The 13,017-nt window shown below is 38.4% G+C and overlaps 1 protein-coding gene across 10 annotated transcripts in view; it reads right to left on the bottom strand.

Moving 5' to 3' along the window:
- kiaa1109 (KIAA1109 ortholog) overlaps positions 1-13,017 on the bottom strand; it is a 75,393-nt gene that overhangs the window by 54,783 nt on the left and 7,593 nt on the right. For all 10 annotated transcript variants that reach the window (XM_022684925.2, XM_049481756.1, XM_049481759.1 and 7 more), the window contains exons 6-21: positions 12,278-12,452; positions 11,971-12,052; positions 11,628-11,821; positions 8,707-8,786; positions 7,472-7,619; positions 7,190-7,346; positions 7,014-7,092; positions 6,784-6,875; positions 4,891-5,008; positions 4,619-4,774; positions 4,252-4,349; positions 2,904-3,085; positions 1,665-1,771; positions 1,355-1,548; positions 321-530; positions 51-188 (exon numbers count right to left, since the gene is read on the bottom strand). In XM_022684925.2, the coding sequence (XP_022540646.2) occupies positions 51-188; positions 321-530; positions 1,355-1,548; positions 1,665-1,771; positions 2,904-3,085; positions 4,252-4,349; positions 4,619-4,774; positions 4,891-5,008; positions 6,784-6,875; positions 7,014-7,092; positions 7,190-7,346; positions 7,472-7,619; positions 8,707-8,786; positions 11,628-11,821; positions 11,971-12,052; positions 12,278-12,452 (2,210 nt within the window). The remainder of the gene's footprint in view (positions 1-50; positions 189-320; positions 531-1,354; positions 1,549-1,664; positions 1,772-2,903; positions 3,086-4,251; positions 4,350-4,618; positions 4,775-4,890; positions 5,009-6,783; positions 6,876-7,013; positions 7,093-7,189; positions 7,347-7,471; positions 7,620-8,706; positions 8,787-11,627; positions 11,822-11,970; positions 12,053-12,277; positions 12,453-13,017) is intronic.

The following is a 13,017-nucleotide window of genomic DNA, read 5'->3' as shown; positions in this document are numbered from 1 at the left end:
CAAGAAGCAAATGCACCACAGTATGCATGACGTTACCAAATCTAGCCCACCTGGTAGTTGTCACTGACAAACAAATGTATAGGAGAGAGGACGAGCTGCAGCAGGGTCTCTTTGTAGCCCTTCTTCATCTCAAAACAAAGACGCTCCAGAAACCCTGTGGGACCTTCCGGACTGTCACTGCTGCAGTGCTGTCTCACAAACACAAAAATTATAAATGCATTACCATAGAACAAAAAACAGCATACAAATACAAGGTGTTCCTCAAGGTTCAATTGTAAGGCCAATGCCAATGGCATATTTTTTGTGTGTTTACCACTTACAATAGGTAGACGCCCATGGACCTTGTGCAAATTGATAAGTACGGTGATGTCCCAGGGGCGCAGTGAGAGAGGGTGGGGTGCTTCTTTGTGGCCACTCTCTTCCAGACCCACTCCAGTCCAGCCAGAAGAGGATGAGCATGAGCTTAACACTGGGCTGGACAGAGACTCCTCAAAGTCTGTGTACATGTCGTCCTCACCGAAGTAATTCTCCTACATAAATCGACAGGGTTATTTTGAGAATAGATGTCTCAGCACAAGCTGTGAGAAAAACAATACACTTTTCCATGTTAAAAAAAAAAAAAAAGGACAAAAGTTTGGCTGCTGACTCCTCCGTTCAGTGCTGCCACTGTCTGGATTCATTCAATTCCACCAGCAGCTCGCCTGATTTACTGTAATGAAGGACTAATTAGATAAACTAGGTAACTACAAATACAGAAGTTACTTTGTTACCTTACCAAAGTAGAAATGCTGTTTATCTATACTTTACTGAATGTATTATTTTACATTTAATAATAATGATCAGTAATTTCTACTTCTTAGTTTAAAAATAGCCTCATTACTCATACTTCATTTCAGCTTGTTTTCATTCCAGCTTCTCATTGTTCAAAAAAATACATAATCCAGATAAATCTCTCCATCCAGATACAGTGAATATGATTGTGGTAAGATGAAATGTAGGCTATTGGCTCCTGTGGCACAGCCTAAGCTTTTGACCTTAATGGCATTTTTTACCCTTCCATTACTTTTACTTTTGCACTTTAAGTAGCTTTGAAAGCAGTACTTTTTAATTTTTAAGTAAAAAGCTTGAGTTGTTACTTCAACATCTACAGAAGTGTTTTAAACCCTGGTACCTATACTTCTACTTCTAAGGAAAGTGAATAATGTAACACCTTTGTAGAAATATTGGGAAGCCCAAAGTTGAAATCTAGATCACAGAAATCACATTATGGTAACATATATATATATATTTTACAAACAATTTTATACAAATTCATTAGAAAAGTGCTGTAGAGTCAGAATGAGTGTTTTTCTACCTTGATGGAAACCAGTGCTCGAAGTAAAGGCCCATAAAGCGTGATGTGGGAGTCAGGACTGAGCTCCATTTCCACATGTAGTCGATCTGGAGGTAGCAGGCTGGGGTCGGACGGCACTCGAGGGGGAGGAGGAACAGGGGGCACATGCTCTGGGGGACGCAAGGCTGACAGGATGGATTCTTCCATCTCAGATACTGTAGATATAGAACAACATTCTAGTAAAACATGAGCTCTTCAGTAAATCAGAACCAACTACTAATTCAAAAGCTAAATTAAGTGAATTAAAACATCAACAATTAAAATCACTCACAGGACTGTTTTAGCTGCTGGTCAGATTTCTGAGGGTAGATGGGGTGCCAGGTGTAGTCTATGATCAGTCCAAAATTAGGCACACTCCAGCAGTCCACCCATCCAGCCCTGGAGAAAATAAATATTAATAAAATAAGTTAATGTAAAGTTGGAAAAAGGATGAAAGTTTAAAAAAATAAAAAATAAAATACACCTGGTCACATTATGTGAGTGGTATTTGGATTAGATTCTGACATTGTATTTACTTGGCAGTCAAATGTCTCTCAGATTAGACTAAAATCTGATAGATATGTGGGATGAAACATACAAATTTAGTTGTTGAACAGCAATTATTACTGGTGTTTCGGGTGTACAGGGATGTGATGTGATTGTACTGGACTTGGAGGAGTTTCATTTGTATTAGGAAGAGGTGCGACAAGACACTTGTCTTACGAGACAAGACAAGATGAGACAAGACACGACTTAACAATGGGTTCTCAAGATCATGTTGAAATTTCAATAATATATATCTTTTTCATTACAAAAGTTAAAATACATGATTGAACCTCACAAAATGCTAAACTACAGGTGAATTTTTTAAATATTTTTAAGGGGTCATCTTTGATTTTGAATTATGTATGCTTTAAATACTTGATCATGTAAATACTTGACGCAGACAGTGGCAGCTGTGATTGGTCCACTAAGCCGCTCACACATTGAACGGTTTAAACTGCAGATCAACACAGTGCGGGAAGCTGCGTAGGGTGTAGACAACTCATCGAAGTCTAAACCAGCCTTTATTTCCATTTTACAATATGCTGATATCAGTATTAAAGTACATTTCTTTAGAGTAGAGATGTGTTTATCACAGAGCTCGAACAGACCAGCGCTGTTTACTGCCATAATGAACAAATAATTGTTTTAGTTATCTGTGCATAAAACTTGTGAGAAACATTTAACACCTGTCGAGAAACATTGTGCAGATTTAACCTTGCTACTACGAGACGTGTCCAATGTGTTTACACTGCTAGAACATGTGGCTCAAATAAATGGGTATCACAACTGATTCCATAGAATTGATTTGATTTACAAGGTCCCGATTTAATTCAGTTTCCATTTTGTACAAGGACCACTCAATCTACCAGACATAAATGTGTCTTGGGTGCGTTCACACTTGTATTTGTATGTGGCTTAGGTATAATCCTGATACTCAATAGGCATGAAGTGACCAGGTGTAAACGGGATCAGAGAGTCTTCATACTCAGCATGGGTCATGTTCCTCCAGCGTGCTTTGCTGTTCTTGGGAGGAGCTGCTTGGGGCTCAGCAGGCATGCCTTTGTCTGGTGGAGTCTTGCTGTGTTGGTAATCCTTGGCAAGGGTGAGTAGAGGATATCGACTGGGGTGGCAGTCAGGCAAACACAGCCGCATGTCTGTGTCTTCAGCCTGAGGAACACAAGTCATGGATATTTGTAACCAAAGCAGAAATCCATGCCAACAACAATAAAAAGTTGTTAGACAAAAAATTGATAGTGATATTTAAAGCGCTAAAAAAGCAGTGCTTTTCAGTTTTGCTTCTACTTTCAGTTTTACAATGCAAGTTCTATATAGGAAATCAAAGGCTCTCTCAGCTTGTGCTAGGAGTTCAATCCTAGAAACTTTAGCTATAAACCATCAGATGTGTAATTTTGTCGCTGTGCTGAAGACAGACGGGCAAGGTCTAAACTGTGACCTCTGTATATCATTACAGCTAGGGCTATTGTTTAAATTTTTTGTACCGCTATGATATGATACTTTAAATACAAAACCCAAATAATCCTTTTTTCAATACCTTTTTCTAAACTGTAACAAAAAATTACAAAAAGGAATAATTATTTTTACACAACATATTTATCTAACAGCAGACATGAGTAATCATAAGCAAGTGAAAGCGAAAGAAAGAACAAGAGTAAGAGAAAGTGAGAGACAGCAAGAAAAATACCAAGTGAGAGAAAGAGCGAGAGAGAGAGAGAGAGAGAGTACGAGAGACAAAGCGAGAGACAGGGAGAGCAAGCAAGAGACAGGGAGAGCGAGCAAGAGACAGCGTGAAAGAGCAAGAGAAAGCGCAAGGGAACAAGAGAGTGCAAGAGAAAGAGCGAGTGAGAGAGAAACAGCGTTTCATGCAAAGTATTGAAAAAAAGCACTTTTTAACATTTTTTTAGACATTTTGGTATTCTGTCGTACAGAGGCATTTCGGATGATACCTTTTTGCTTTCAAATTTCAATACCCAGCCCTAGTTACACCCTTACAAAAGTCATGATATTGACAAAACATTCAAATTGCCCACCTCCAGCTACAGATTAATATTTCCTTTAGAACATAGTCCATAACCTCTGTTTCTCAAACCTGGTACTGGAGTCCCACCCTCCACATTTATTGATGTTCCTTTCTCTCAAAACACCTGATGTCATTAATTAGTTCATTAGCATGTCCTTTTAGAACAGCAGTGCATGAGTTTCATCAGTAAGCTCCAAAATGTGTCAGACATGGTGCCTCCAGTACCAGGACCAAATAACACAGCAAATCTGACCAGCAAGTGTGTGAACATCACAATGTGTGCATCTATACTCACTCTTAAACGGAACTGTGTGTTACAGGTGACAGGAACAAACTCGTGAAAGGGTAAAGTGAACTCAATGTTCAGCGTTTCTCCACAGGCAGCGAGATACACTGGAGGGATTAAAGGAGAAAGGGTCTTAGAATTTTATGGAAATCACAGCATGAGAAGGTAAAAGAATCACAGCTTAAAATGACATATCGGTTAATCCTCAATGGTAACGTGGAGTACTAATCCAGAAAGAACATTCCTCATCACTGGTTGAAGCTTACTTGGGTGTGTTAATGACCGTGGCTTATAAAATCTGAGATTCATCCCTCAAAACACAACACTCTTTAATGACGTTTTAATTCGAAAATGTCACACCTCTCGTCTCCCTTACCATTCTCCTGCTGTTTGGTGGAGCAGTCAATCCAGTTGTGCTGATTGGCGGCCCAGATCATCTCAAACTGGTGGAAAAGCATCTTAAAGGTCCAGGAGTATGGCACGAACGAGTAGATGTCTGGCTCACTGTCACTCGCCCAGTCCTGGATCAGATCTGCACACAGAGACACAAAATCAGACAGTGTTTACATTTAAACAGACTGTAAAAGGAGAAAGAAGTCCTGAACCAGTCAGCTGCTCAGTATCAGAGCAGACAAGCAGAGTTTTTACCTGTGAAAAAGTTCTTCTGTGCATAGATGAAGTGGTAAGTGGCTTTATAGACCTCAATCTCACACTGCCAGGACTGAGGCATGTTCCACACACGCGGGTAGCTGGCGATCACATGGAACTGTAAAAGAGGGGAAAAAGAAATCTCTATTCTTAATACACACCGGAGTTATTTTAACAATATGACAGTTTCATGGAATCTATAATATTAATTATTTATTTAAAACTATATTGTTGATGACTCCACCCTCAGCTTATATTTGAAACATGCTTAAAAAAGGGAGAAGTAGTTTGGGAGCACTGGGTGATGAATGGGTTTAGAGGTGGGGCAGAAGGGAGAGCTGATTGAGCTGAGCAGCATGTGCGTCTAACAGCGGTTAAGATGCAGATGGTTAGACATCAACAGGGGCAGTATTATTGACTGACTAATATGCAGACATCCTATACCGCATACATACTTAAAACCACTTTTTCATGCGGTACTGTGTGGTTTTGGACACAGCCATATATGATACATTGACACACGTTATGAAAAGAAATTAATGATTTCTATGACATCCATTTTGCCAACAAGTCACACTAAGCACTACAAAAAAAATATCAACTACTTTTGCGTGCTTTTGTGTTTCCATAAAAAAAATATCTATCTATCTATCTGTTTTCTGTGTCAGTTGAAAGATTTTGATGTGAAAGATATGCCAACAACTATCTGCAAGAATTTGGTGGTGTGTGCACACCACTTTAACACAGACTGCTTTGAGAACCTTGGATAAAACACAGCAGGACTAGCCAGCAGACTTCTTCTGATGGAAGGATCTGTATCTACTGTACATGGCAAGTCAGCAGGAGAGGTAGTTGTAAGTACTTTTTAATAATGAGTTTTGTGTATTTATCTCAGTTAAGCATGAACTTGCTTGCTTGCGTGTGGTAAAGGCCCAGCGTAAACATGCAGTGGGTGCAGCTTATTTGCAAAAAAGTGACAGAAATGGTTCCTAAATAGTTCATTCTAAAAGGGACTGAAACTGGAAAAATAAATAGAGCTGGTGAGATCTCTTTATGTGAGAGCAATTTTGCACAAAGAACTTCATAATATGTTTTGTATAGCCCATAGACCTATTCTTAATTAAGTAAAAAAAGAGGTATAATATGCCCCCTTTAAGTGAATCATTATGCTCCTGGTGTGCATGCGTTTTAAATTGGACTGGACAAAAGTGATATTCGGGGCAGTACTAATTTTATTAAAACACCACAATATCACATTAAAGCTCACCTTCCGCGAAAATCCGATTTTTCTTGTTTTTTGTGGAATACAGTAGGTCTCTCCGAGTTGAATGTGTACACCTGCACATTAAACTGTTTTGCAGCCCCCATTGTCTGCAGGAGCTAAGCAAAGAAATCCCCCCTCCCCCCCTCCGAAAAACGGGTGAATTTTGAATTATCTTTCTGCCTACGTAGGCAGAAACTCACAGACCAGCCCACCTTGGCTCGAGAAACTCCCAGAGGCGGAGCTGAAGCGACGCAACATCACCGCTCATCAGTTAGGAGGTGGGAGGCAGTGAGCGGCAGAGCGGTGGAGGGGCGTCGCAGTGCTCCTAGCCAATCAGAGGAGAGATATTTGCATGCTGTTTGCATGTATGAATATTCATGAGCAAAGCTGGAATCCGGTCATTTTGGACACACCCCTAAAACAGTCCATTAAAAAAGAGCTATACAGAGACACCTGAGCACTTTTTTTTTACAAAAACGGCTCACATGTCATTCATTCATACTAAAGACCACAACTAGACATTTTAAAATGAAAGAAAAAACGACGGAAGGTGAGCTTTAAACAGGTTGTTTTTATATATTGCTGAATTTCTACTAGACACAATCTTCTTCTGTAAACAGTAAACTTACTGCCAGCATCTCAGCCTCCAGCAAGGTCCTGTACTGCATACTGCTTGTTGTGTCCACATGCAACAATTGACCTTTAACTGTGGGTGAATAACCTAAAACAGACAAATAATGAAAGAAAGAAATGCAGAAAGAAAGAGGGAGGATCAGCAAAGTATAAGTTTAGTATTCTTTCAATACAATAATATATAGGATTACAAAAAACAGTCCTGTAGAAGGTTAAATGGTTTTACCATTTTCTCCAACAGTCATTGGAATGTTGACCTCCAAATAAGAACCTGCGCCAACATTTACATGAATGGCATTTGTCTCCTGTAAAAAAACACAACAAAAACAGAGATTAATAAGCTCACAAGTGAAAGAAAGAGAGACAGAGAAAAAAAGAAAGTCAGTAACACTATATATATACCCTGTTCTTGGTAAAGAGCAGATCTATGGTAGCATCTGCTATGATGTTCATGCGGAGCTCAAAAGCCAGGATTTGTCGCGGTTTTCCGGGTGTTGGGACGTCACTCATTTTCATTGCTTGATAGTCGGCCGGCAGAAAGAATTTCCACAAACTGTCTCTGTGGAGACACAATCAATAAGAGAATTAGGAACACAGTAGAATCAGTAGCACCGTATTAAGCTACATTTATCCTAGAAGTTCATCTAGGAATTTGAATCTACATAAGAGCACATGTTGGCTCACCTCTGTCGATCAGCCCATGGTCCGTAGTTGAAGTCTGTTCCTTTCCCACAGACTATATCTAAACCCCAGCATGGGGGCAGATCCTGCAGCTTTGTTCCCTCAGAACAAGCTTCAGTTTCTCCGTTCTCCAGCTCCTCTGGCACCAAACCTTCAAAACACAGAAAAAAATTTAAATAAAAAATTAATTCTGTCAAATCATGACAAAATTCTGTGATTAACTGCTATTAATCGCACTTGTTCTTCTTAAGACGCAAGCTTTTAAAGTGGATATTTAAATGTATATAAATGAATGAATGTAAGAAATGTAAAATGCTTTTATATTTATATTAGTGAAGTCAATTTAAATACTAGTTTATACTTGTCTGTTTGACAAACGTAGGGCGCTGGAAGAAGAATGAATCTGAATTCAAACTGAATAGAGAAATCTTTTTTTACTTTATTGTAAACATATCATCTTGGTTGTAAGGATTTCTGAATTAGAACTTAATCTGCTGTGTATAAAATTGCACACATGCTTACAATGGGGGCCATGACCATTTAAATGGCCTGGGGGAAATATGTAACCATCAGTATTCAATAATGTGTACACGGTCCCTTTAAGAGACTCTTACGCTAAATGGGCGGGGCATGTGTGTAGCTACTCTGAGAATGCAGTGTACCAGAGTGTGGGTTGTGCTGCATTAGTTCATATATGAACTAATAAATAAGCAAGTGAAATACCGCCAGAGCGAGTTCAAGTGTCCTATCTCCTGCACCAAAGCTCTGTTGGCGCTGTTAATGCTTTAATGTTGACAGCCCTAATTAAAACACTTTAAGCACCAGTCTGTATGTTTGAGGAGTTTGGAGATTTAAAGACCTCTCCAATGAGAATATGTAATTGCACAGAGCATGTGGAAGAGTATTTTTAATGCAGGTTAATGTAACTAATCTGCAAATAAATGTGAAAGCCTGTGATTATTAGTAATTATTTTGTTAATTTATGAAATACTGTCAAATAAAAGACTGCCAATACAATAAACAATCCTACTAGACCACCGTCTTTCTAGAAGTAACATAACAACGCCATTAATTAGAATATTCTACTGCTCTCAATTTAAAAGAAAAAAAGTTATCCAAGGAACATGAAGATGGAACAGTATGTGTAAGCATGTACGATTAGGTGTGTGTGGACTTATAGCAGGCCAAAAATTGAACAAAAAAGTAAATGAAAGATTCTGAACCAAAAACAAACAAACCTGGTTCATCCTGGTAGTAGTAAATGTCCACATCATTGGACTGCATGACAACAAAGCCCTCTCCCATGAGTCGAGGTGGCCTGGAAAAAAAAGCAAATACTCAGCAAATTAAATATAAACATAATTATTCCTAAATTATATTAGCCCATACATTACCTGACCTAATCGTTTACAACCCGTAATAAACTCAATTACCTCTAAAAACACAGTAAGTAATTAGATTTACACCAAAAGCATTACGTTCCATTAACCTTGCCTTCATTTAATCTCATTTAATTAAATGTAATACCCAGGAGATTGTAAAAGGCCAAATGGGCAATACAGAATGACAGCTTTGCTCAGTCACTGTATTTAAACAGAACACGCCAGGGCTGATGCTAAAAAATGAAAATTAAACAGATAATTTTTTTAATTGTTATTTGCATTGTAAACAAAAAGGACTTGAGAAAAACACATAGGAGAAGAAACGAGAAAGTGACTTTAAAGCACAAATGTTTAAAATGCTGTTTATTTACACCAATAAAAGCTACAGACTCATAAAAGCCACTCAACAGGCTTTAAACACATATATTGATCAGGATAAAAGACTAAATGCTTCTTTGGCTCAACAACCCATTTTCCTGCTGAAAAGAAGCTTATTTGTTACTTTGCAAAATCCCAAGAATTTATGGGTGCAAGCCTTTTCTACTAAAAGCCCTAAGCTTGCAGAGACAGAAAGTGTTTCACTTCCTCAACAGTGAAATAAACCCAGACTTTAAACATGTCAAAATGTCAGGAGGATGTTTTTAGGTTTTTATATTTAACAGTAACAAATTGAGAGCTGTGTAAAAGTGCTAATAAATCTACAGATATTTCAACTCAAATTGTAAAACAAACTCCAAGGCCATGTCAGCATAAATCAAAACAGAGCTCAAAACAGGGCAATTTCAAAACCAGCAAAACTGTTTCATGACAGCCTTGAATTATTATGTTTACATGTGTATAATGTGTATAAACCCAGTCTATTTGCAAAAACCTTAGTCAAAGCTAACAATGTGGTTATAGCATAAACTTTAATCTGAGCCCTGTTACAATTCCTAAGTGAGCCACAGTGAACCACACAGCAGTTCTGACAGTACTACATCAAATAAAGCCATGTCTAAAACACTAAAATCAACAATAGATCACACATGCGCTGAAAAGTACAGTAAATTGCTTATCTTTTAGCTTACAAGACAGGAAATGATTTATTCGAATATATCTTCATCTATTTTCCGGTCTACTTTTATACATAAATTCCACTGGATTATAAGGCTTCGCCATGTTTTTATAGAGTTAAGTAAGTTAAAGTTAAGTAAGGCTAAGCTAAGTAAACAAAACTGTATTTCTTAACTGTATTACTTTTAAAGTCAAACAAGCATTTTCTGTCCTGAAAATGATTTAATTTCTTTGAGTAATGCGCTTTCGTTTATTTACAGTTAGCTTAAATTTCCAGATTTCCACTAAGCAGCATTAGAATTAGCGGCAAACCAATATTGCTAACATGACCTAAATGCGGCCCAACATTGCTACACTGAGGAATCCTGAGTGTTCTGGTAAGCCAGGGAGATATTAGCTAGCGATTTGTCCCATGCAGTTTGTTTTTACACTTTAAATGTGTAGGCTACAGTGCAACATACTCGCCTCTGAATGGCAAAAGTGCTAGTGCTTAGCGCGGTTAATGCCAATGCTTTCAGGAAACTTTAACGATTTTAGGTGTGCCTCATAGTGCAAAAAAATATATATAAAAAATAAACCTAAACCTGTAATATACACAAAAACAGTGAGTGTGCCATCTAATAATAATAGGTCATAACTAGGCTTGAGCATTTTCTACTACAACTAAAGTCACACAGTATTTAGAACTTAAGAGCACCTTAATTTACTCAACAAATGCATTCTTTGGCACCGTTAATAAAAGCATCAGTTCTGCTAGCCACAAATAACACTAATCTTTTAAGACTTCCTGTCCCTTTTAACACCCACATTAGCACTTCAGTAAATGTTTAGCGGCACGATCTTAACTGTGAGCTGTGATCTTAACAGTTGAGAAAAAGATGGCAAAGTTAAATCTTGCAGTGCAAAACATGTCCAAACATTCTTGCAGGAGAACCGTGTTCTTACAGTACTCTCTGTTCACAGTGTTGAGCTGTGGAGTTGGGGAACAGTGTTCTCTGGAATGAAGGTGCTTCATCACTGAATCATTTCAGAATAAGCTGGGCAGTTGGGGTGAGGTGGGGTGGTGATCACTGTTATACTGCACAAGCCTATTTCTCATGACCTGCTATAAGGCTAAAAAGTGATGCCTTTTATGACCATGTCAATAAAATGTCTAATTTCCCACTCCTAGAGGTGTAACGTTAAAGAAAATTCACGGAGCGCTTCACACCTCGGTATAAACCCCACGGCTCGGTACGTTTTCTGTATGTTTGGTGGGAAAAAAAAAAGAGACTGGTCATTCTGTATAGCCCGTACTAGAAAGAGCACGAGCGCCTAACTCTGTGTTCACACTGGAAAGCATCAGGCGACCATTTACTTTCTACGGCAGGGCTGTTTGTGGACATGATGTTCATAATGTTCATTGCTTCCACAAGTCTTCTATAGACTTGCCTGTACCTTGTATTCTGCATGCGTTTGCGTGAACAGTCACGTGGCAGTTCGTGAAGAATACTCGTTCTGTTACACCCCTACTAATTACCCACTCCTAATTTCATTAATACGATTTTCTTTAGTAAGATCTGTAATTTCAATACCACTAGCCTTCAGTTAAATCCTAAACACATGACAAATACTGAGGATCACAACAAAAATAACTGCTGCATTAGCAACAATGATATTAATTAAATACAAATAACAATCTTTTTTCTACTGAAACAAAACAGCCATGTAAGAAAGGAACTCACTCATCGTTCTGCAGGCCAAGGTAGCGTGGACTGGGCACCAGCATAACACGTACATTTTCCAGTGAACCCTTCACAATGTGCATGAACTGATCCAGATGGCTGCTGGGAGGCTTGGTGGCATAAGTCAAGAAGGCATCATCAAAGTTCATGCACAGAGTCTGAGGAAGGTGGTGATTACCGAACGCTACTCGACCCTGAGAGCGAGAGCAAAAAAAGAGAGAGAAAACATTTTTTAAAATATTTATTATGAATGGATTTTAGAAAACCTGTGAATTTAAGTGTTTTTTTAAGGGCTAGACCCGAGTGAATGGAAACAATTACACAGTCTCTTTGCTGTACTCACTGTGCTGATGTTGACTTTTATAACGGGTATGAGAGACCTCCATGACGAGGAGGGGTCCTGAGATTCAGCTTTGATGTGAACACTTCAAAAGAGCACACACACACACACACACACCCAAAAAAAGCAAAGATGTGAAGCAGTACTACTGGAGGTCTATGATAAATAAATAAATAAATAAATAAATAGAATTTCAACCACTGACTCAGACAAACTAAATTATCATATCAACTAAACATAAGCATAAAAAAAGGACTGAGCATGTTTTATTCAGGAGCAATTCATCTGAAAGTGTTTAAGAATCTGTTACCTGTCAAGGGTTTTGTTTTGTTCATCTCTGGCTTTGTCCTCATCTTGCCGGGGTGGGATAAGAGTGGGCTCCAAGCCAAAAGTTTCCTGGAGCCGTGTGTACAGATCAGTGCGGTTATATACGTGAAACTCAAAGCCGTTAACAGTTACGTAGAGTCTTGTTTCTGCCTTTGGGTCTGCAAAAAAAAATTGAAAAAGAAAGGGGGAAAAAGGATTTTATCAGTCTGGGTCAACAAAAATATTACAGAACTGTAGACACAGTATATACATATACGTACTATTAAAATATGAAGTTAATGTAAGCAGACAATAAAAGAGTTTGATGTTTACATCACATTCAAACTTCTTGAAACGTTCTTTAAAGCCACATGATGTTGCATTTGTATTGTAAGAAACTGCCATTCTCACTCTATGCTCAGCACCTCTATAACTGCACTGGCAGTCTGCTTAAGTGAGCAGGACACTGCAGTTGCTGTGTAATCCAAGCCATATTTGTGTAAAATCTTGTAATATCACTCTAAAACCTCAGTTAACATGACTTGTTCATTTCAGATGTTAGATGTGACTGACCTGAATTACACTCTGAACACCAATGCACAAAAATACCAATTCCTGCAAAGTGCTGCTTTAATTCAAATGACATAACTACACATGGAGCATGCCCTGAGCTGCTCTGAGATATTGGACCTGGAAACACTAGGGGTGTGACGAGACTCTAATATCACGAGATGAGACACGATA

The sequence above is a fragment of the Astyanax mexicanus genome, chromosome 7 (genome assembly GCF_023375975.1).
Source record: "Astyanax mexicanus isolate ESR-SI-001 chromosome 7, AstMex3_surface, whole genome shotgun sequence".
Classification (NCBI taxonomy): domain Eukaryota; kingdom Metazoa; phylum Chordata; class Actinopteri; order Characiformes; family Acestrorhamphidae; genus Astyanax; species Astyanax mexicanus.
Note: the sequence above shows the minus strand (reverse complement) of the source record. Positions and strands in the feature narration are given on the sequence as shown.